Here is a 23,104-nt window from a genome sequence, read left to right as displayed (position 1 = left end):
TTCCTGTAATGCTGTATAGGTTGCAAAAAGGATACACATAAGTCCGACCGCGGGAGCACGTGAAAAATGCATCGGAACACATATTTGCCCTCCCTCCGATGTTACGGCATAAAATAATCACACCGGGATCTAGTCGTCGCGCAAAGTCACTCGTTCTTGTAATGTACCGTGGCTTTTTCTTTTCGATTTACGATGTGTGCAGTGCACGGGAAATCATGTTTGCCGCGACGCAGAGCCCTGAATGAACTCGGATTCTAAAAAGTCCATCTCGTAATCCGCGTAAAACGCATTATTCATAAATAAATACATTTACGTTCGTTTAACCCCGCAGCCAGTTGCCAAGAGGGGAAAGAGGGAAGGGAAGGCCCTCGTTGGCTTACTTCGCTAATCTCCATAGCTGATTACGCGCTCGGCCTACCCTCTCCATCTAGTCGACCAAGAGGCGCCTGGCGATTTTTTAAGTCTACTTACGCGACTACCGTTGTGTGCGACGTTTTGGAAGTCCATCGAGCGATCATCCCCTGGTTATTCCTCGGGATGGAAAGACTTGGACGCGATGTACTTCGTGAGAGGCTTGTTTTTCCCTCATTGCCGTAATGGACCATCAGTGCAGTGACATTCTTTTGTTTTCGTTGGTGTGTCCTTGTTTTTCCGAACTAAAGAAGATTAGCGAAACATAGAATAATAAACCATTGCGACGCGTTTTCCGTAATATACCCTTTTTTAATAATGGACCCGTTGTTTCAAGAGGATGATGCTGTTGCTGCTGTTCTCGTCGAAGAGAAATTTTACTTTTGATTAATTTTTACAATTTCAATCAATAATTGTGGTCATCACAGCGCGATCATACTGACGTGCAAGTCTTTTCATCAGTCATTCGACTTTCATAAAGCCTTAAAAGCCAAGGCAAAAGAAAAACCTCTTCGTGAGCTAATTTTTTTTATAAATTTCTATTAAAAAAATAAAGTTTTGCGACAATCAACAGCCGTTGTATCATAACTCAGCGTAACAAGCGACTGAAAGTATCCCTCCAAGGATCGAAATAAGCCTTAGAAATTAATTTTCCATCCATGATCTTTTACTCGACAGAAACAGCAACGACAGCAGAGACTCCCCTTGTTGTATCTCAGGACCGTAGTTAATTATCCCTGAAAAACTTTCGAAAAAAAACATGGAGTCTGCTTTGATTTATACACTTGTACCTTGTATTATAAAACACAGGGGGTCGAGAAGTTGAACGCCGGAGAGCGTCGGATGATTTTGGGGAAAAACCGTGTCCCGTGCAATGGCTCTTCGAGGGGATCTCGATTAATTGAAGGAGAAGACGACGAAAACAGGGGATTGTTCCTCGTTTCGTAGGAACTAGCGAGTAAATGCGTACATTTATATGCAGCATTCAAATTTTGAGAGCTACGCGGCTGTAGAAGCAAATTTTTGTTTTATCATTATTATTCTTACGCTAGAAGAGAGGGTGGTGGTATGCACATAGTGCTGGGTATACAGGTCCTGCGTTGCGTGAAATTTTATTGGAATCTTGTATTAAGACGCCTGGGGGCGGGGGTTGAAGGAGACTCTGCTAATGTTGGCTGCTTGCTCATTTGGGCTAATATTGAAATTCGCAGGGTTTACGACGCCGAGGGGCCGTATCGTTTATATTGGATGCAAATGAAACTCGTAAAGCTTCCAGGAGGGGACGTTTGGCGTTAATGTTGAAACGTTTTCGAGTAAATTTTTTTTTTTTTTTGTACATAATTGGATACGTCAATGTCGTGGTTTCGTCAAAAAAGAAACACAGCAATCATGAAGTTTGTTTAACTTGATCGCTTTCGTGAAAATAAATGTTTATTTTTTAATGAAAAACTACCAATGCAAAGTTGTAGATATACTTATACTATCATGAAAATATTAAAAAATTTACTTTTTTAGTTTAAAGAGGTAACACGTGTACATGTTATGGTTTTTAGTACTTCTATGAAATGTAATTAAAATTAACAACTAATGTAGTGTTTTTGACAATGCTAAATATTTCAGAAATTGGTTTTTCATTGTAATATTGGATACCAGTAGATCACATAAAAACATGTGAGGGAGTGTAGGTACTAAACGTTACATTCAACTCTTCGGCACCACTCAAAACAGTTCCACTACTGATTCGTGGTAAAATGTTTTCACTAATTTTCTTGGTTGCTTTTCTTATCCCTTTGGATAAATCGACATCACATAAACCATCATTTCCACCCGATTTCAATGAATTTTTCGTACACCGTACTGAAAAACAAAACAAACAAAAAAGTAACCCGAATCGTCACACCTTGCCATCCCTCGCGCCACCGAGTTATTCCCGCATCGATCCGTACACACTTAACGCCCGCGCATCGAGAAAACAAAAGCGCGCACGTACCCAACCACCACCACCCACAGGCATCAGCATCGCTAATGGCAGCTCCACGCTGGAGCCGCCTCGGCATTACACCCACACACCCGCCCATGCACATAGTCACTGTGGCGTAGGGCTCCGAAGACCACCTGGGACGCGCTCTAAATCTTTCCTCATTAAAGCCTCCCCCCCCCGAATTTCCGACAGCAACCCTCCCCCTCCTCTGCGAGTGTCTCGCCTTGCAATAACAACGGTTCGCCCATCTACTATAAATATACTCTCTGTATACGTAGCGCGTGAGCTTTACCGCCTTCGTTTTTGATTAACCCCCCCCTCGCTCGCGCGCTCAAATATGTACGCACCGCCGCGTCACGCTTATACGTGTTCGTCGAAAATTCACACTCGGTTATTTTCGTCCCGCGACCTGTAATCACGAGATTGAAAATAAAAAACTCTGCGCCGTAGTCACGTGCGTGGCTTTTGTTCTCTGTGTAGCCATGAATGAGACTGGAGCCTTTTTTTTCTTTTTTTTGTACCAGTGCGAGAGATACCGATTTTTTTACTCATACGTCTATTTTACGTATATGTGCTCTATTTATTGGTCGCCGAATGAAAAAAAAAAAAAAAAAACATCGGAGCAACGTGATGAAAAACTCTCGAAAAATCCCTCTTTTGTTCGGTTCCAACGATGCGTATGTATGTATATTACGATGGTGTTATAGGAAAAAAAATTTGAAAAAAAGTCTCAAACCAACATAGATTCTTCTTGACCATTTCTGCTCGCGCCCGAATTCGTCCCTTTCTAAATGCCTTTCGATTTGACATCTTCATGGTCCCTTTAGTCGAAAACCCCCGTAACCCATCAGAAGACCAATCTCCAGTGGAGTAAAACTCGGCCTTATATTCGGGTCACATTGTACACTCGTGAGCTATCCGAAGCGCGTCACCCACACACACGTCCAGGGGCCAAATACATCCCCGTACGGCCCGACGAAACGCGCAAATTAACAATAACCGCCCCGCGGCCGCTGTCAATCGATAATTTGCCCCTGTCGCTGATGTGTACACATACATGGTTTGCTGTGTAGTCACGCGCCCACACACGCGTATACAGTGCAAAAGCTGACGCCACCACCCCGGGGCTCTCTCTCTCTCTCTCTTTCTCTCTCTTGGGACGAGTGATTGAAATGCAGAGGTGAAGGATGCATTTTTTTCGTTTCCACGCGCTTGGAAAACAATTTTCCACGGTTCGCGCGTTTTTGGTGAAGTGTGTCTCGGCGAGGTGTAAAAAACACCCGTATACCTTTGTTACGTGTACGCTGACGCGAGGCTAATTTTCGTGCCGCGGAGAAATAAGCGCGCGTTATAATACACGTCAGCTCCGTGGCGCAAGCACGCAGCCGGAAACGAAGGCAGCTAGGGGGTAATTGACGCGTGCGGTGCGTACTGTCCCACCCCCTCTCCTTGCTCTGTCAAATGGTATATGACGTGGATTAATTTGCGGGTGGTTCGGCCACGAATTAACGTCGAACTTGTCGTCGAGCGCTCCTTCGCTCTTTCTCCGCGGTATCGGCGTGTTGTTTTCCGAACTGTATGGCTTGGCTGCATATATTTGTCTGCTCGAGTGTCTTGTGCGTGTACTTACACCCGGTACAGGTGTGCGATTGTTGTTGCATCCTGGGGTGAGTTTCGGATAGACAACTGGGATACCTACTTACAATTCCGATTTTTCGAGATGCAATCCGTTTGGCCTGTCACGTAAATTATCGAAAAATAGTGGACCTGTTTTTTTTTTTTTTTTTTCCCGTAAACAAAAAAAAATGACGAGATAAAACATGTAATCGTTTAGGAGTTCGAGTCGGTGACGTCAAAAAGCCACAAAAATGCTGTAATTTTTTGTTTAAAGGAAATTTTTTTCATGCATTGCATCCGGAGTCACAGCTGAATGAAAATTTTTAAATAATAAAAATGATGCATTTTATTTTAAGGCTTAAAAATCTATACCAAGTCGTCTGTGCCTAAGTCTTCGTATTCTAATTTTAAAAATGTCTCACCCTTTTATAAGGATTATCCCATAGTCAACTACTGTATGCTTTTGTATTAAAACTAAGTAATCATCGCCTTAATTTTCCATATATTATTATTATTTATCCTTTGTAATCCTCTTAAGGAAAAAATATCATGGGTTTGTATTTTTGTTGTTGTCGTTGGTTATTAGAATTACGTTGCATTACTTTACCAACGGAACAAGAGAGAAGGAAAAAATAACCCACTGAATTGAAAATTGCGACATGATGGAAATCCTTTGTAGAGCTCTAGAGTCGGGTTATACGAAAAAATTCACAAAAAACGATCAGTCATATGGTTCTGAAAAAAAAAGTTTGTGGTACATCAGTGGTATTATTATTATTATTATTATTATTATTATTATTATTATTATTTTCTTAATTGTTCTAAAACACAGATTAGTTGACCTGATTTCAAAAAGTTGTACTCTTTGATTTGCAGTATTTTTAAGGCGCCACTTATATGCACAACAAATAATATTTAAATCAACAGTAATATATAATCAATGAAACAAATAAAATCTTCTCGAAATTCTATTACTTACAACTTTTGTTTTCAATATTATTTTTCGACCCAACAAGTTTTATTTGGAAATACAGTTAATATATTATTTTAAAAATTTTATTTAAACTTCCTACATTCCATGCACCTAATTTCTTCTTTTTACATTATAAGGCTGTTCAAAAAAAAAAACTTCGCATTAACTTTTTCAAAGTTACCCACAACTATTTTTTCCAACCACGTGGTTAGTGCAAACAGCCATTTAACAATTTTCCTCAAAACCACGTGAGTATCACAAGAGACAATTTTTCACGGAATTGCTCGAGCACAGCAAACCAATCGTCCTCGCAGCGAGGGGTTCGGCAACCACCCGATTTTCTACAAAACGCTGGTCACTATTTTTCATTCAATTGGCACGTCCGAGCCCCCCGTTGTTGTCAACGTTGAAAGAGAAAAGTGGAAAGAGCCCCTCACGTCGAGAGCATAAAATATTAGCGATAGCCAGCTCCCGAACTTGCACACCTTCGCGCCGCTCGTATATATACATACCGGCACCTGTCGAACGTTGACTTGATTTCCCAAGGGACTCGGCTCGGGTGCTGCACTTACGCGAGCGTTGTGCAAATACCTACGACGCGCTTTTTCAGAAAAGCCGTACACCCCGTGTGTATGGATGTGTACACAAAGCACACGTGCGAAAAACAATGACTGCTTGCGTGGTTGGGCGTTATTGCGGAAAGCAGACGCGATGCGGAAATGGCAATGGAGAGAGATAGGGAAAAATGTAAATATGAGCTGCGGATTATACGGGACAGTGCAGCAGTAAGAGGTGGAAATTTTTGGGAAAGCGCATGCCAGTGTATACTGTAGTAAATGTAAAAAGTCAAGTGTGACTATATCCGTTTCTTTCGCGGATTTTTTTTTTTTTTTTTTTAGAATAAAAGATGGGAGGAATCATCATTCGTATTCGACTTTGGTAAATGTTTTTTGGACGCAAGTGCAATTAATTTATGCATTTGGTCGGCAATTCAATTAAACCATCTTTTTTTTTTTTTTTTTTTACTTTTAAGCAAAATACATTCGTGTACGAATAGATCACGATCTATTCGAAATTTCAAAGCGTCGTTTCATTTAAATGGCTAATGAGTTTTCCCATGCGTACGTTATGCCGTCTGATTTTTCAATATAGATTTTTTTATGGAAACCCATAAATCATTCTACTGATCTCGACCGAATTGTACTATAAATAGAATATCAATTCCCTTGAAAGTATAAAAAAATATTAAACGTTTGAAAATGATCGCTGCCGCCTGGTTTGTAGGCTGTATTTTTTATTGTTGAGAATACCGTCTATTCTACTTCGGACAACTATTATAAGCATGTATTAAAAAATTATTTTAACTGTTATTGGAATCAGACCAATTTTTGAGCTTTTTACGGTATGAACAATAAAATCGGGCAAAAAATTTAGAGCATTCGGACAATATTGGTGTACTACGGAAAAATATGCAAAAAAACGGGAAACAAGAGTAAAAAAAAAAAAAGTTGAACGACGTAAAATCTCGTTGTATCGTATGTGTATGTGTGTACAAATAATAAATATCGTACAAGTTCACGTTACAATAAAAGGGATGAAAAGGGGGTGTAGGGTGGAAGGGTGTAAATATTTGCACTCGCAGCAATGACACGATTATCGGTTTGCCTCAAACAAACAAAACTCGTATATATGCGGGCTCGGCTGGGGTGTACATCCCCGGGTACCGGTTGTGTATACGTATATAGTTGGGTATATGCACGCGAATTCGAACAATGCAATCAGCCGAGCTCAATTGATAGATGAATATGAGGTTTAACAGTATAGGTGGTATAACATATCATTCATGTTGCTGCTGTCTTGTTTTCCAGGGTATATGTTGGAATGCATGCAGTGTATGGAAATTTTACTGTAACGCTGTGTTTTTTCTGTTTCAGATTTTCACCCGCTACGGAAAAGTCATGAAAATCGTCACCTTCACGAAAAACAGTAAGTTTTTGCGAACTATATTTATTCATTTATTTTGATTGTTACGCATATTTGTTATTTGTAAGATTGTTTCATATTTGAAACAATATCTGGTCGAACAGTCAAATTTACTTCGTGTTAAATGAAACGAACCTTTGCTACGAAGTATAAAATTAGCGTATGACAAAGATTTAATTACAAAAGCTACTACTTATGCAAATCATCAGTCGTTTACAATAATAACATGCGGAGTTGATAAATTTTTAAAAGTAAAAGGGGCTGCGCCCCTTTCCCACTGCTAACTATCACTCCCCCTTCCTCAGAGTTTGATTAAACCTTTGTATTCTTAAAATTTTAAAGTAAAATCTTAAAAATTAGTTTTTGAAAACAAATAACAAATCATTTTTATTTTTATTCCTTCTACTGGTTTCATCACTACTTAAACTCTTACTATAAAATTTTTCTTCTATAAACGAACCACGTGATCAGCATAGACCAATCAAATCTCAAATAAACAGACTTCGTCACGTGATCCGTCAGTTTTTTACGAAGGAATAATTTTTCCACGATTTTTTTTGGGCCCAACATGTACGAAAACTTAAAAACATAAAAGTAAGCTCCTCTGTCTGACAAAATACGCTCTTCATCCCTTTGCACGAGCATCAGTTTCTCACAAGAAACCGAAAAAATTACCTCAACGCGCATTGATCCTTCCATTAATATAGTAACTATCATACCCAAGTATATTATACACCAACTTGAGTCCTCCTCGAACTTTTATCTGGCTGAAGTGGGCACGTCATTATGAAAGCAAGGGCGCGCTTAATTAATTTCAGCATCAACGCAGCGATTCGGTGCTTATAAAAAAGGTATACAGGAAAGGCGCCCAAAACATTCCCAACTGCAACTCTATCGTCGCATCGGCCCGGGACGGTACTTCAAACAGATCCCCCTTTCCTCTTCAATCCCCCCCCTGGCCGCTAACCATTTCAAACTCGGCGTGTTTGTATCCTCCGTATATACTTTCACAGTCCACAGGCTTACTACACGCAAGGTGCCCAGGACAGCTCGCCCGCTTATTCAATTACCCCATCCGCTCGGCTCTTCGCTTCTAATTAAGCCGGACTCCCTCTCGCGGTTACTTTCGCTGCCGGCCTTTCGTGGCTCTCTCCTTTTTTTTATCCCCCGGACGCGAAGGGGCGAATGATAAAAAAGAAATTAACTACGAAATTACTCGCTGGGAGGGACCGGGCTATGTTATTTTTTTTTTTTTTTTTTTTCTTTTTTTCTTTCATCTCGTGCGAAGTCAAAGACTCGACAGTGGATTTTTGTGTCCCCAAAAATTACGTTACTCGACTCCCAAATCGAGTTAGTCCGAGCCACCAGAGCGCCTTTTACCTGCTTCGCGCGTGTGTGTATATTACACAGTTGTGTCGCAGGATAATAAGGTTTTCAAGGGCTTTTTTGCGTTTCCCCTCTCGCAATTATTATTACTACTTTTATTATTACTTTTTATACGATTATTATTACTTTTTACGAGGGGCTAATTATTATCTCAAAAAGCTCAAAAGTCGGGAAGAGTTAATTGCGTTGACGTAACTTTGAGTAAGCGTAGTGGTGCGCGAGTTTTCGCGGAAAATTTTAGGACACCCACGTTTTTTTTGCTTACAGACTCATTCCAGGCCCTCATCCAGTATTCCGATATGGTTTCCGCACAGTCCGCCAAATTCGTAAGTATTATTACTATTTTTTAAATTTTATTATAAATAATATCCATACAAATACAAACTTGAAACTTGTAATTCCTAATGAATGATGTAATTTACAACTGGGACTTACATCTTAATTTAATTATAAATTCATGTGATGGATAATACACGAGTTGCAATCCGAAGACAACCCTAGCTAAATCACTTTGAGGCTAAGCACTCTTTTGAGTTGGTTATTTGATTTAAAAATAGGAATCGGGGTGAAAAAGTATGATCAAAAAACACTCCTCGACAAATAAGAAAACTTTTGCCGAAATATCAGCGTCTTTATAGCGAAGTGCGTGTCGAAAAATAAACAAAAGGATGGCGAGCAGGAGGCGTTCGTAGAACGAATTTCATCCGAACATACCCCCCGGGGGGCTCAGCCCCCCCCCCACCACAGACTTTACTCGCGTACGCGAGATCTTCCCGGTATTTATAAAAGGGATTAAAAGCCTGCTCGCGGCTAAATCCGTGCCCGTACCATCGCGTGGTTACGTCTTTTCAACGCTCGTGTCTCCTCGCGGCACCAGACACGCGTTATGCGTGTCTACGTGTACGCGTTACGATGCACGTATTTACCTCTTCGGCTGCTCCTTGGAGAAGAACGTCGTTATACCTCGTATATATGTATACCCGTGAACACGCGCTCGCACAAGAGCTGCAGTGAAGTTGCTCTATTATAATGAGGTTCCGCGGCTTCGCTTTGCAGTCGATAAATTAATTAGTGGAGGATTCTGGGGGCTTTGTGCTCCCTCGCCATGTCTATCTGGCTGAATGGATTTATTTTGCGTTAGAGTTTTGTTTTACCGTTTATTTTAGCGTCCTCGTAAAGGAAGCTTCGTGATGGACGAATAATCGCGTATCGACACGACGATGCTGTTGAAAAAATTTCCGTGTGTGCATGGATATGTAGGTAAGCAGTCACATACCTCACGTTTCTTTCGATCGATCTATACATAGGTTCTACATGGTTTGTTCTTTTTTATTCATTTTTTTCTTTTCCCATCAATAATCGAGTTGTTCGACGAAGGTTCAAGTCTAATCACACCCCAATGGCTGTTTCTCATGGATACAAACGCGTGATCGCTTACACGCACAAAACAAGGCCATCGGCGAAAATCACCGACTAATTCGCGTAATTACATCTTTAATCGGCCTAAAATACACCCACCCTGTGTAACATGTATATCCTCTAGCGCGCATAATCGTTACGCATCCATTGCCTCTCGCTCCGTTTCCTATGAGCCAAAAGACGCGTGGCGCTCCATTACCAAAGAGCTCGTGAAACCCAACGCCACGGCAAATCGTCGGTGTATCGAGGACGCGCGCGTGTTTTCGCTGTCATATATTCATTCGATTACTCCCAATGCCGAGCATTTGAGAGATATTCCCTCCGTTGATTACCACGAGTATATTCGAGTGCGCCATCGTACGCCATTTTTCCTGTTAATTTTTTCCTTTGATAAATACGTTTGCCAGAGTCGATGCCGAGTTGGTATAATATGCAATTCTACGTGACAATGTTGTATCACAGTAACAACAATGAGATAACTGCTTACGGATTTGTTTGCATATACGTATCTATATGTATATTATAAGCGCAATCTGTTATTATTATTATCCCACCTGCGACCGAGAGATTTCGTGCCAAGTTAATTAATATTATAATCGTCGTATTATCAAGTAATTCGCGCGTTTTGTGATTCGTTAACGCGGAAATTTTAATTAATCATTAACGCTGATAAAACGATGGAGCGATATTTCACAGCTACGGCAACTGTGATTAGTGCAAAGTTAAAAATTGTGATGTAAAGCACGGGTTAAGAAAAAGTCAAGGGTTTTTATGAAGGTGTTGAAAATAAAATTTCACCAACACTGATAATTGTGGTACATTATGTTGTGCAGAAAATTACTACTATTCTTTAATGAATAAAAGCTGCACAACTCGCGTACAGACGCGTATGTTAAATATAGTAGGGACTGATCCGACGGGCAGTATACCTATACGGTGTAACTTGGGGCTGAACCCCCCGTTCCAATTTTTAAGCTTGCTGGCACGTATGTATGTCACGTATAAATATTTATTTACGCACAGCGTTGTGCAGGTATACTCGCAGCGAAACGGCGCGTAAGACAAATAAGCTGATGCATCGGAGGGAGAAAGGGGACCCTCCCTCGGGCTGTAGAGAGAGAGAGGGAGAGATAGTGCTGGGTTACTCGGTTGTGCGTACAGTTGGGCTACGCGTGTGCATGTCGACACCGCGTATTTGACATCGTTGTATCGTGTATTTATACGTTGATTTTGTCGTGCATCCCTTTTTTATGACTCTTCTGGGTGATGAAAAATACGGAAAAATATTCGTGACTACTCTCGATCCCTTTTCTTTGTCTGCTACCATCAACAACTATTTCATAAAATATTTGACATGTTGAACATTAAGTTTTGACCGAAAGAGTTGAGAGATATTTTAAAAATTTTTTTTGCAAATGATCAGCGATTCATTAAAGATAGTTCTTTAAAAATTTTACTCTGTCCACCTCGACTATTCGGATTTAGTGAAATTATCGTGAAACAAGCGAATACACGATTCAGCTTTTGACAATTAGCTCGGTCACTCGCAACTCTAATCATGAGTCAATGTATCCGCTCATTCGAATGCGCGTGGTAATCCAACTCTTTTGTGAATCCGTGCAAACAATGGTCCCTGTAAAACCAATTACGGGGCGGAAAAGAGAGAAGGAATATCAAACAGCTGCCCCTGCCGTGTTACACGGAGGCAAAACGCGCTCGATTAATTTTTCCGGTAACGGAGAGCGTGCAGCGGTGCCACGTGGATAGGACAAAGCAGCAAATAATTATCGGAACCCCGTGGCAAAAATACGCGGAGGCTGGCAAAACCGCACCACGGCTGGCAAATAATCAAGTCTCGGTTGGACGCGAAAACTCGGACGCTTGATTTTTGCGCCTCACGAGAGAGACACGAGGGGTGAGGAGAAGCCGGCCCATCTCTGGAAATTGACCGCAACCGCAGGCCATTTTGTTGCGTGTGCGTGTACGTATACGCCAGCACGCAGTGCCTCCTACGCTGCTGCCGCGTGGATTATTAACGAAAGCTAAAGAGCCGAGGCGGAAGGAAGGAGGGTATACAGAGTGTTTTTGGCGTTTCCGCGCGGGTGGTGCGGTGTTGGGGGAGGCTCGATGTGTGTGTGTGCGCAATACGCGTGCGAGCGTACAACGTTTCGTAAACGCGCTGTCGGATTTGATTTACATCCTTGATTTCTCGCGGGTGAGCCCCGAGGCCGTCTGAATTGTTATCATGCGTGTGCGCGTTTGTTCAAGAAATGAAGGTTTTCACGGGCAACGCTGTATTCGCCCATTTTTTTTGCACCCTTATTTTTCTGATGAACATGCACGTTGAGACTTGTGTCAAGCATGTTTGTTTACTATGATTTTTCGAGAAAAATCAAAGAACCTCTAACTCTATCAAAATAGTCAATATTATTCATTAATGTATATTTACGAAGTCAATTTTTTTTTTGTTGTAAGATGCGTCGAACGACAGTGAATAAAATTTGAAATAATACGTCGAATGGTAATACTGTCGAAACTTTTTGTTATTGAACTAAAAGTGGATGTTTCGTTTTTTTTTTTTTTTTTAATTATAAACATAGGCGAAAATGTGTTAATATATTTTTTCAAGAATACAATAACTGTTGTTCTACTTTGCGAACCGGAAGATCAGAACCTAGAGCTAAATTGTTGATAAACAAACTCATATGTTTATAATGTACAAAAAAATTCTCGTCCTCGTGATACAAACAAAAGTTTGGAATATCCATTACATTGCTACATCTGAATCAAACTTCATGTACATTTTATTATTAAAAAAGCGACGATTAGTTAGACTTGCTTCTTACGTTTGGTTGATTCGCCAAATTTCGGTTTTCGTTGAGGTTTTCGTGATATGAACACCCTGTATGGAACTTTCAGAGCTTGGACGGCCAGAATATCTACAACTCGTGCTGCACGCTGCGCATCGACTACAGTAAGATGCAAAATTTAAACGTCAAGTACAATAATGACAAGTCGCGGGACTACACGAACCCGAACCTGCCGACCGGCGACGCCAACCTCGACGCCGCGTCCCTAGCACTGGGAGGTGAGTTGCTGCCGCAGCTGCTCCTCGGGGTCTCGGGCTCCCAGGCTCGTGCCAGACTGCCCGGTGAGTGTCTCGTTTTCGTCACACGTGATGTACACTCACGCTCTCGCATTGCGTTCGTTTTTTTTACTTGTACATATATATATATATTTTTTTTTTTTCTTACGTTCATGTTTATGTACTTACTTGCAGCTGCTCGGCTCAGCTCTCAAGTTATGTGTACTTCAAAAAAACATTCTACTTCTAAAAGCCTGTATAAAAAAAAAAATAATTTTTCACCGTCATCAACTTGATCATCATTATTTTCGTTCTTTACAAACATATTGTTATCATTATCTTCATTGTGTATTTTCACCTTAATATTACGCTATGGAAATTTCTCTTTCTCGTGTTTTTTTTTTTCTAATTTTTTTTTTTCTCTTCATCTCTTGGTTTTTCCGGTTATTTTTCATTATTCTACTGGTTCATTGAATGCAATTGACGAATGCGGCCAAAATGAGAAACTCACTACTGTGCAGACTTGCCTGCTTCTATATACATTACGTTTATTTACATGCTCATCAACTATTGCGCATATAGTTTTTAAGTTTTAGCTCTGCTCTTCCTGGTTATGGTGTTGGCGTTTTTGGATACAAATGAATCTGTCGCAACGCATGTATACAAAAAGCAAAAGCAAAGATTAGTCTATGCATTTTTTTTTGATGCAACGAGTTTTTTTATTTGGCAAGATCACCTTTGTAAAAGTTGGTACAAACGGAACTTTTGAGCGCTACTCTACGTACAATAATTACGTAATTGACGCTTTTAAAGGAAATCTTGTAAAATGAAACAAAAAGTATGAGACAAAAGAACATGCTTACTCTACTGGATTGAGACATTACTTTTGCTCCTATTTTATCTCTTAGTTCACTGTAACACTACGTCTACTCTATAACCAGGACGAATTTCTTAAGTTATTTTAACACTGCCAGTCGTTTTCACGGTAAAATTTTTTTAGGTAATTTTGATTTCATAGGAGCCAATTAATTTCTTATACTTAAAATAAAATTGGGTGTAATTATTAAAATTATTTTTATCACGTGGCTTATAAAAAAATAATGTGGCACGCGGTTTTTTATATGTAAAAACACGTGTGCTATGTATTTTCATCAACTATCTGATGGAAAAACAAGTAAGGTAATTTATTTTGTGCAAAAACCAAACTGGTCGAGGGAATGTATTTGTTTTGTGTTTTCCATTAACATAATTGAAAAAAGAAAAATTGAAAGTTAAAAAGTCCTATTTTAATGTAGTAAAATCGTTACAATTTTTCGAGTAAAATTACAAAAAAAATTTTACCGCATCCCTTTCCCTCTATACCTCACTGTGTTTTTTTAGTTAAAGCAATGTACCCTCAAGACTAACAAACATTTTTATCTTTCGCGAGTTACTTCTTCACTAAGCTGTTATCACACATTCTTTTTTTTAACAAATGGTATTTTCTGGAATCTATAAAATTCAACTCTCCATACGAGTGAACTATCCTATTGTCTTCAAGGTAAAAAATTTACATCTACCTTTGCACGTGTGTGTTGCATCCATTCTATTTTTCGATGTCTTGTAGAAAAAAAAAAAAAAAAAAAAAAAAAGGTATGATTTTATGATTCTATAAGTAAATTAACACTTCATTTTCATCAAAATTATTTTTTAAATTATGATTGAAAACCATCCAAACTAAAATTTCACAATCAATATGTACATATGGTATTGAAACGTCAAAGTTCCAAAATTTGTCAAAAATTGTAAAAAGAAAAATGAGTAACATTCCAAAAAAAACCCTGCTGTTACTAACAAAAAAAAAAAAAGCTTACAAACATCCGAAGTAACAATGAAGAGGAGAAAAAAAAAGCAATAATGAAAGGACGTGTCAAGTAATCCGAGTGACTTTTCTGAAGTAGAGTCCATTGCAGGCGCACCGAGCGTCTTGGCGGCCTCGCCTTTCGCGACGATGCACGGCCTCCCGTCACCACTCGCCGGCCCTTACAATGGCGTGCCTCAAGCAGGCGGACTTGCCGGCCTCGGTGGGTTCAACCTCGGCGCTGGTGCCCTTGGCGTACGCGTGCCCGGCAGCCCTCAGCCTTCGTGCGTCCTGCTCATCAGCAATCTCAACGAAGAGGTGAGTGATTGGGATTTTGTTGTTTTTCCTTTTTATTATTTTTTTTTTTTCCAAATCGAGGAAATGATCCTACACAATGTTGGTAAGAAAACAAAAGCGTATACAGGCTACTCGTGTGTTGGCACTTTATTGCATGTTGCTCACTTGGATCGATCTGCTGTACATTTTATATTTACGGTCGAGTGACAGCTTGTGTAGGAATTATTTTCAAAATTAATTTATAAATTCTGAAAATTTTAAAATCCAATCAAGTAAAGAATTTATTTAAGTACCAATCTACCATTAAAAAAGTTGCGAATTAAAATATAAACAGTAGATTTTATATTGTATGTACGTAATTACAGAAATTAGTTTTCTGAAATTTATTTTACTAATGTATTGAATTCATCCGAAAACTTAATTTCTGTATATGTTTGTGTTAAAATTGCAAAGTTATTTATTTGTATCATTCTTGTAACGAATAAGGTTAATTACATTTTTCAAATTCAAATAATTGAAAAAGATGACTTAAAGTTCGATGTCCAACGTGCAAACTTGGGCATAATAATTTTATAAATTATTTTCCGAAAACGTAATGCATCACTATTGCTGGAACTTTGTTTTCATTATTATTAATTATGAAATCCTCATTAAATTTTTATTTTATTATTATTTTTTTTTTTTTTCAAGTACTACAATGCAAGTCGTAACAAAAAAAGTAAAAAAAAAAATTTTTAACTGAAACAATGCATAGTTAAAATTTTTTAGACAAACATTGTGATATATTTGATAAAACATTCACGCCCAAATTCACTAGGTAAGGGTGTCATTGAAAGCACACTAACGTACTTTATTCTATATTAATACTAATTTAGATAAACAAAATCGTTTCGTATTATTTTGGTATAACGTATTGTCAGTCCTAAAATTTCTATAATCCTATACGACATTAATTAACACGAGTAATAGTAACGAAGAATGCGTGTCGTTGTGAAGATTCATAAAGCTTACCAGATATAATATTTGCTTCATTGTATCGCAACGAGTAGTACACACAACACTCATACATGTACCTATACGTGTATAGCAGCGATTTGGTTTTAATCAGAGAAAATCACTGAACCGCGAATATCGAGGATCCATAAAACTCTGATAAAACTTTAACAAATGGCACTCGATTGCTGGCTGCACGTATATAGGCTAAATAAAGAGACCGATTGCCCTCTAAAATTTTTAGACCGCGATACTCGAGAAGAATGAAAACCGCCCCGCTCAAATATTTACGGGGCGAGATTGGATTTTTCCCCCTTTCGGAGGGCGCGTGCGCCAGCAAAAATTCTCCCCCCTCGGCAAACGCCGCGGATGAAAAAATGAATGCTGCGATTGTCATCGTCATCGGGGCAAAGTGTATTTCAAATACATGCCCATTTGGGGAAATGAGCGTAGCGATTTTCCATCTTCTCGAGCGGACAACACCACCGCCTGGATATACTTTTAGAAACGCTTCAACAACTTTTGCTGTTCTAGACCTTTTCTCACCTCTGACTTTTACGACACATCCTAAAGCAACACAATGGTAACAAAAACTCACTCCTGGATTACTATCGAGTCTAAGATAATCCTCTGTAATACTTGCAAAGTAGATCATAGATACCGATACTTTGAAACAACATGCTTTCCAACCACATGTATATTGGATAATCATCCATGTGTACGTCGATTGTTCATTAGATACTTGTGTAAAAATAATACATTTGCACCAGACAGACATTGATATTCATTCTCGATTCAGTCAATGCAGAACATTTTTTTCACACTCGAGAACGAACATTAAAATCCGTCAGGTGCACGACAAAACAGACTTGGGCATAAGTACTTTTTCAAACGCTTGGCGATGAAATTTTTTAAAATTTTATTTCCATAAAAATGAAATGCATTGTTCGTGCTAGACAATGTGTACAAAAGAGGTACTAGTGTTTTTTTTTTATTAAAAGTATTTTTTGTCGATTAATTACCGTGTTACAAGTATGTTAAGTGAATACATTTGTATGGCATTTATGGAAAAAACTTTCACTTGAAAGCGTTTGAAAGTCCATGAAATAGTTATGTCCAAGTAAGAGACCGCAAACGAGTCACCGAGGCGTCCTCGAAAAACGCCAACCACGACCGTGCCTCTACCAACGATCTGTTCAATTGTAACACCTATATACATTACATGTCATGCGTACTTTACTTGCCTTTTCTCAAACTCTGCCAAACCTTACGCTGTATACCAACCCTAAGTCTATGCGTCGCTCTCGTGCAGCAATTAGAAACAACGCCACCTGCAGGGAAAAACGATTTACAAGTGTTTATTTCAACAATAATAAATATTTAACAACTTAATTTAATTTCATGAAAAAAAAGTAAATTTCTAGTATGAAATGGGTATAATGTATAAGTGAGCATGTTAAATATTACTCTTTAATGTGCTCACTTAAAATTACTTTACGGAGTAAATTGATATTCAAGAAAAATCGCAATACTTATTGACAGAATACAACCATGAAAGAGGAAAAAATCTTTTTAATCAAGGTACTATTAAATGGATATTTTTCGGCTTAAAAGTATACTTAAAAAAATTACGTCAGTTGTTAAATATACATTACCATTGAAATTAACGCTTGTAAAAGATCATTGCCCATAGCATCGACAACTTATCCCCTGCAGGTGGCGTTGTTTCAAATTTCTACACGAAGCGAATAACACACGTATGATATAATGATATAAGTACTCTATACTAGCTCTGCCATCTCTGAACTGTATGAAACGAGGACGCCTTGGTGCTGCTTGCCTCTGTATACATGCATAAATACGAATACCTGAACCATATAATATAAATACATACTACGCCGCGCGAGCCGACTTGTTTCACACTTTGCAGCTGCCACTTGTCACTTATACTGTACTATAACTATGTCGTTATGCTGTCGTACTACTGTCGTTTATTTATTGTTTTTTTTTTCTCCCCATCCCCCTTTTTTTCAATAAAAAAAAAAAAAAAAACAAAAAGCTCAAGCGCGCACAAGCTTCTCTCTGTGTGATTTATCGTCTCGCGCTGCAGTTGTTTTCACCTCTCGAGAGAAAAAAGCCGCGAGAAAGGGAATATGAAGTGACCGGAGAAAAAAAGCCACTCGCGAGAACTCGGGGAGATTTATCTTTCCCGCGTAATGATCAATCAGCCGTGAGCTTTAATTCGACCTCTTCGGTCCCGTCGTGCGGAAAAGTTGAATAATTTCACGCAAGCTTGCCCAATTTTATTTTTTTTTTCTCGAAAGCTTTCGATATTCAAATAGTATCAAGTGCGTAAAGTTGGTGGTTCTCGCGCGAGTGTAACTGTGGATGCGTGGTTTTTTCGTGCGCGAATTTTTATTTCTCGTGTGTTGCATCAAAATGATATGAAATGAAGTTTAATAATCATCTTTCCTTCGAAGCTTGTGCGCACCTATTTACTGTACTTACATTGAATCCTATTTACTCGCTGACTATTGACTGGACTCTTTTTCTGTTCTCTGTGTAGATGGTCACGCCTGACGCTCTCTTTACCCTGTTTGGTACGTCTTCACATTTATATTATTAATTATATTTACATTAATTAACCATAGTATATTTACACTTACGATTGTTATTGTTATTATGCCGATACACTTTTAATTTTTTTTCAATTTTTTTCAATTTTTTTTTCATGTATGAATATTTGTACACGTTGAATTGATGTGAAAAAAAGGGAATAAAAACACTTGAGTACGCGTGATTTTTTTTTTTCTAATTTTTAAACTATTTTTATACATCGTAATAATGTTTGACACCGTTTGATCAATGTTTTTGTGATTTTTGTCAGTTGAAGAAAAGAAAAAAACGTCGCGAGGAATAGTTTTTCTTTTTTGTTTTTGTTTTGATAATTCGACAACATCATGTTACACAGTCACGTTCAAATCAGTATCTTCCAAAGTATTCATCTTTTTTCAATTTTCAATTTTCAATTATTTATAATTTTTCTCGATGCCTTTTTTATTTATTTTACAGCTTCATATTTTCCATTTCACTAATTTTTATGTTTTAAAATTTTTCGTTTTTTCTTCAACACTATGCAATCCATTTTCAACATTTTATTCTACCTCACCGTTGCGTTCGCCATTACATAATAATTATATCTTGCGAATAGTGATGATAAATTATCAATGGAGAGGAAGACAAAAAAAAAATTTGTACATGTTTCATTAATTGTTTTTCTTTTTTCTGCCAACAATCATAAATGCCTCACATGTCATGATTTTCAAAAACATTTTTCAAAATCTTTCATCATCATCATTTACAAAATTGAATAGCACTTAATAGCTTTTCGCTTGGTGTACATAAATCCGTTGATTATACTCATATTTGCGAACCGTTCGCTGTTTTAAATGACAAATTATGTATGTAGATTCTGAAAACATTTCTCAAATAATTTTACAATTACAGTCATTTAGAAAATAAAAAAAAGCGAACGGTTCCTGCATGCGAATCGCATTATAGTTGCAAAAATTAATGTGACCAACCGTAACGAAATTTCGACGAATCGGATCCCAATAGTTTTTTATTCGTTAGGTTCTTTTTTTTTTTTTTTTTTTTTGTGTTCAATTTCCAACTCGAACCATATCCTAAACTCAATTAATTTTCCCTCAAATGTTTGCGTCCAGGCGTTTATGGGGATGTACAACGTGTGAAGATTTTGTACAACAAGAAGGACTCGGCACTCATTCAATTAGCCGAACCACACCAAGCTCACCTGGGTAAGATGATAATGACAAATAATTTGCCTCTGTTGCACCTTTCCAACTATTGTTTGCCATAGAAAGGTACATTTGCGTGATCTAACAACAATATTTGTTTTTCCTTTTGCTCATTCGATACCACAGCCATGACCCACATGGACAAGCTCAAGGTGTTTGGCAAGCCGATCCGAGTGATGCTGAGTAAGCACCAAAATGTCCAGCTGCCGCGCGAAGGCCAGCCAGATGCCGGCTTGACCAAAGACTACACCAACAGCCCCCTGCATCGTTTCAAGAAGCCAGGCTCGAAGAATTACCAAAACATATACCCCCCGAGCGCCACTCTGCATTTGTCAAACATTCCGTGAGTTGTCACTCTCGGCCTTTTCCTTCCTTCTTTTAAAAATTAATATTAATATGTCCTTTTTTTTTTTTTTTTTTTGTTGCAGAGCCACGGTAACCGAGGACGAGATCAAAGAGGCCTTCACGAAGAATAACTTCACGGTCAAGGCTTTCAAATTTTTCCCCAAGGACCGAAAGATGGCCCTCATCCAGTTGCCCTCTATGGACGACGCCGTGGCGGCTCTCATTGTAAGGATCATCGCGATGTTTTGCGGAGCATCTCGAAAAAAAAGTAAAGAAAAAAAAAAAATTGATTTAATTTTGATTTTTCCTTGCAGAAAATGCACAACTACCAGCTCAGCGAGTCAAACCACTTGCGGGTTTCCTTCTCCAAGAGCAACATCTAACAAGAGAGGCCGCCAGCTTACGAGCCCCAGCAGTGGTTCCAGCCCTACACCCTCGTCCACTATTGGTACCCCAGTGCCGTACACGACTGAAATACAATGTTTTACACGAATGAACAATATTTACGACCTCATCTAGCTCGACGCGCATCGTCGTCGACGTGATTATATACTGGACAGTTTTAATGAAAAAAAAAATAATAATAATAATCCGTGAGCAAAGTCCACGCGCGCGCGTCTCGAATTGTCAAACGAGCGAAGCCAAGGGTCAAACAAGGAGAGTTCGAGTGGTTTGACGATGGAATGGAAAAAGGAAAGAGTGTGTGGGAAAGCTTCGCAGACGAGGTGTGCTGTCGGTAGTGTGCGTGACTTCGTAGCGGTATATTTTTGTGCGTCCGAAAAAGAGGAGGGTGGTGACACGGGGCTGAGAATTGCGTTTGATACGGTCTTCGATGAACGCCGGTATACACGCGAGCCACGAATTAATGGCAGTGAACACAATACACACACACACACACACACACACACACACACACAGACACGGTACACGACACATGTATGCAAAAACAGCGTTCCTAGCCGCGATAATTTTTCATTCGAAAGTAACGGGAGACAGCAACAATGGCCACGCAGCAGTTGTTCGTGTGTTTCCGGAAGACGTTCGCCCGTCGACGTTTTTTTTCTTTTCTCTTCTTCTTTTTTTTTCTTTTGTTTTTTTTTTTTTTTTTCGTGACAAAGGGCTATAAGAAAAAAAAACCCCGGAGGATTGTGAAGTTACAAGCGCATGTTATTATAATTGAATGCATGGAAAAAAAAAGGGAATGATGTGTATTGTAAACAGGAAAAATAATATTAATGATTAACAAATATCAAGGCAAACGTGGTTGTAGCGAGACGATGCGGAAAGGGGCTTTCGACAGACGGTCCTCTTCATATTTGTACAGAATATTACGGAAACAAACAAACAAAAAAAATGAAAATAAGACATACAAATTAAAAAAAAAATAAATAGTAAGCGAAAAAACAAAATATATATATATATAAATATATAAATAAATATATTTTACAAAGCGTGACGCGCTCTGCTCGGCTGACGATATGACATGTATCGCACACAACGTGCGTAACATTTTTTTGTTTTATTTTTAATTTTTTTCATTCATCACTTTTTTTTTTCACTGTTCTTGATTCCCGGAGGCCGGTGCAGGCATTTTACTGATGCATAGTAGGAGTTAAGGATTTTTAAAAACAAAATGTAGCTCGACAAAAGCATAGATTTAAACAGGAATAAACATATAGTGAAACAAAAAGAAAGATACGAAATGACGTGATGGAAGTTTCTCGGAAGGGGGAGAAACGAGCGCCCGACGAGAGTCGTGCTATACAGTGATAGTAGTATCGTGTAGTTGTCGCGTGGTAGGATCGTTTTGTTTTAACGATCAAACGTGTTTATTCCAGGTGAATAATATAATGATAAAAAGAGAATAAAAGAAAACAAACAATCGTCGCGCGCCCGTCGCTTCCTCTGCGGCGTTCTTTTGAATAAGCTTAAGCGAAAATGAGGAAAGAAAAGGAAAAAAAAAAAAAAAACAGAGAACCTTAGTCTTTAAGAAATTGAGAGTTGAGCGAAGAAATAACACATAAGATATACTTATACAAAGGATAAAACAAGCTAATGTCACGGGACCCTATGTGCGGGAACTGTCTCGCGGGAAGCTCCTAAGTTCCGCGCTTTTTCCTTCGGCTGCGCGGTGGCGTTTTACACGATTTGTGCTCCAATTGACCAATGTGATCGACAACCTGAAACCCTTTTCTTGCCAGTCCTTCCAGCCCTGGAGCTCGATGATAATGACTTTTTAAAGGTTTTAGCGCTCACAAGTCTTGCATCCATATCAATTTTTTTTTTAACACATCTGATGAACATTGTTTTGCACGTTGAAAGTTATTTTGTTCCAGTAGTCTACCGACACTTTTAACCTGTAGTCAGTAAATTAGAATGATCGTGTCCTTTCGTTTTCAAAGAGTTTCCATGGCTGGCGGAATCGAGGCATTGAAAATAACACAGCGGCGTTCCGTCGATTTATCAATTATTTTTTTTATTAATTTTTTCATCCCGGCGCCAAGTATTAAGTACAACACGCACATTAACTGTAATGATTTGAAGGGAATTGCGCACATTGAGAGACGGATTCTTGAGCCGTACAAGGGCGTTACGGAGCATCGGAGGAACAAGGAGCTGACGAGGCGCAGCAGCACCGAGGAAAAACAGAGGCATGAAATTTAACTAGTTTAAGTAGTTGCTCAGATACACGTAGACACTAATCTAAACGTAAAGATTCTTAAAGTAAGGTTTAAGGAGGAGGCGGCATAAACGTTGAACGTTAAACATATCGTATCGTTGCGAGGCCGCGCTGCTTACTATCGCCGCTTGTTTTTATTTCGTCTCTCCCGGCAAACGGAGTTTTAGGGACGAGTTAAACGAACCCGCGTTGATTTGTACCGATACTATTACTGAACGGCGTGCATTAAAACCTTTATACGCGTCTTTTTTACGTCCTCGAAGGCAGGGCTGACGG

General features: G+C 38.9%; 1 protein-coding gene across 3 annotated transcripts in view; it reads left to right on the top strand.

Moving 5' to 3' along the window:
* heph (polypyrimidine tract-binding protein 1 heph) overlaps positions 1-21,256 on the top strand; it is a 303,250-nt gene extending 281,994 nt beyond the window's left edge. The window contains exons 7-15 of one of the 3 annotated variants that reach the window (XM_089594070.1): positions 6,917-6,968; positions 8,619-8,677; positions 12,690-12,921; positions 14,808-15,013; positions 18,552-18,585; positions 19,711-19,803; positions 19,930-20,146; positions 20,232-20,373; positions 20,463-21,256. In XM_089594070.1, the coding sequence (XP_089450196.1) occupies positions 6,917-6,968; positions 8,619-8,677; positions 12,690-12,921; positions 14,808-15,013; positions 18,552-18,585; positions 19,711-19,803; positions 19,930-20,146; positions 20,232-20,373; positions 20,463-20,531 (1,104 nt within the window). In that variant the 3' untranslated portion in view covers positions 20,532-21,256. Of the gene's footprint in view, positions 1-6,916; positions 6,969-8,618; positions 8,678-12,689; positions 12,922-14,792; positions 15,014-18,551; positions 18,586-19,710; positions 19,804-19,929; positions 20,147-20,231; positions 20,374-20,462 lie in introns of all 3 variants that reach the window. The other 2 variants (XM_089594069.1, XM_089594068.1) reach the window with 2 other exon arrangements.
* Positions 21,257-23,104: the final 1,848 nt, after the last annotated feature.

This window comes from Copidosoma floridanum, unplaced genomic scaffold (assembly GCF_036245765.1).
Source record: "Copidosoma floridanum isolate Cflo_tuat_1 unplaced genomic scaffold, Cflo_Japanese_pri ptg000020l, whole genome shotgun sequence".
Taxonomy (NCBI): Eukaryota; Metazoa; Arthropoda; class Insecta; order Hymenoptera; family Encyrtidae; genus Copidosoma; species Copidosoma floridanum.
The sequence above is the reverse complement of the archived record's forward strand: the minus strand, read 5'-3'. Positions and strand labels throughout refer to the sequence as shown.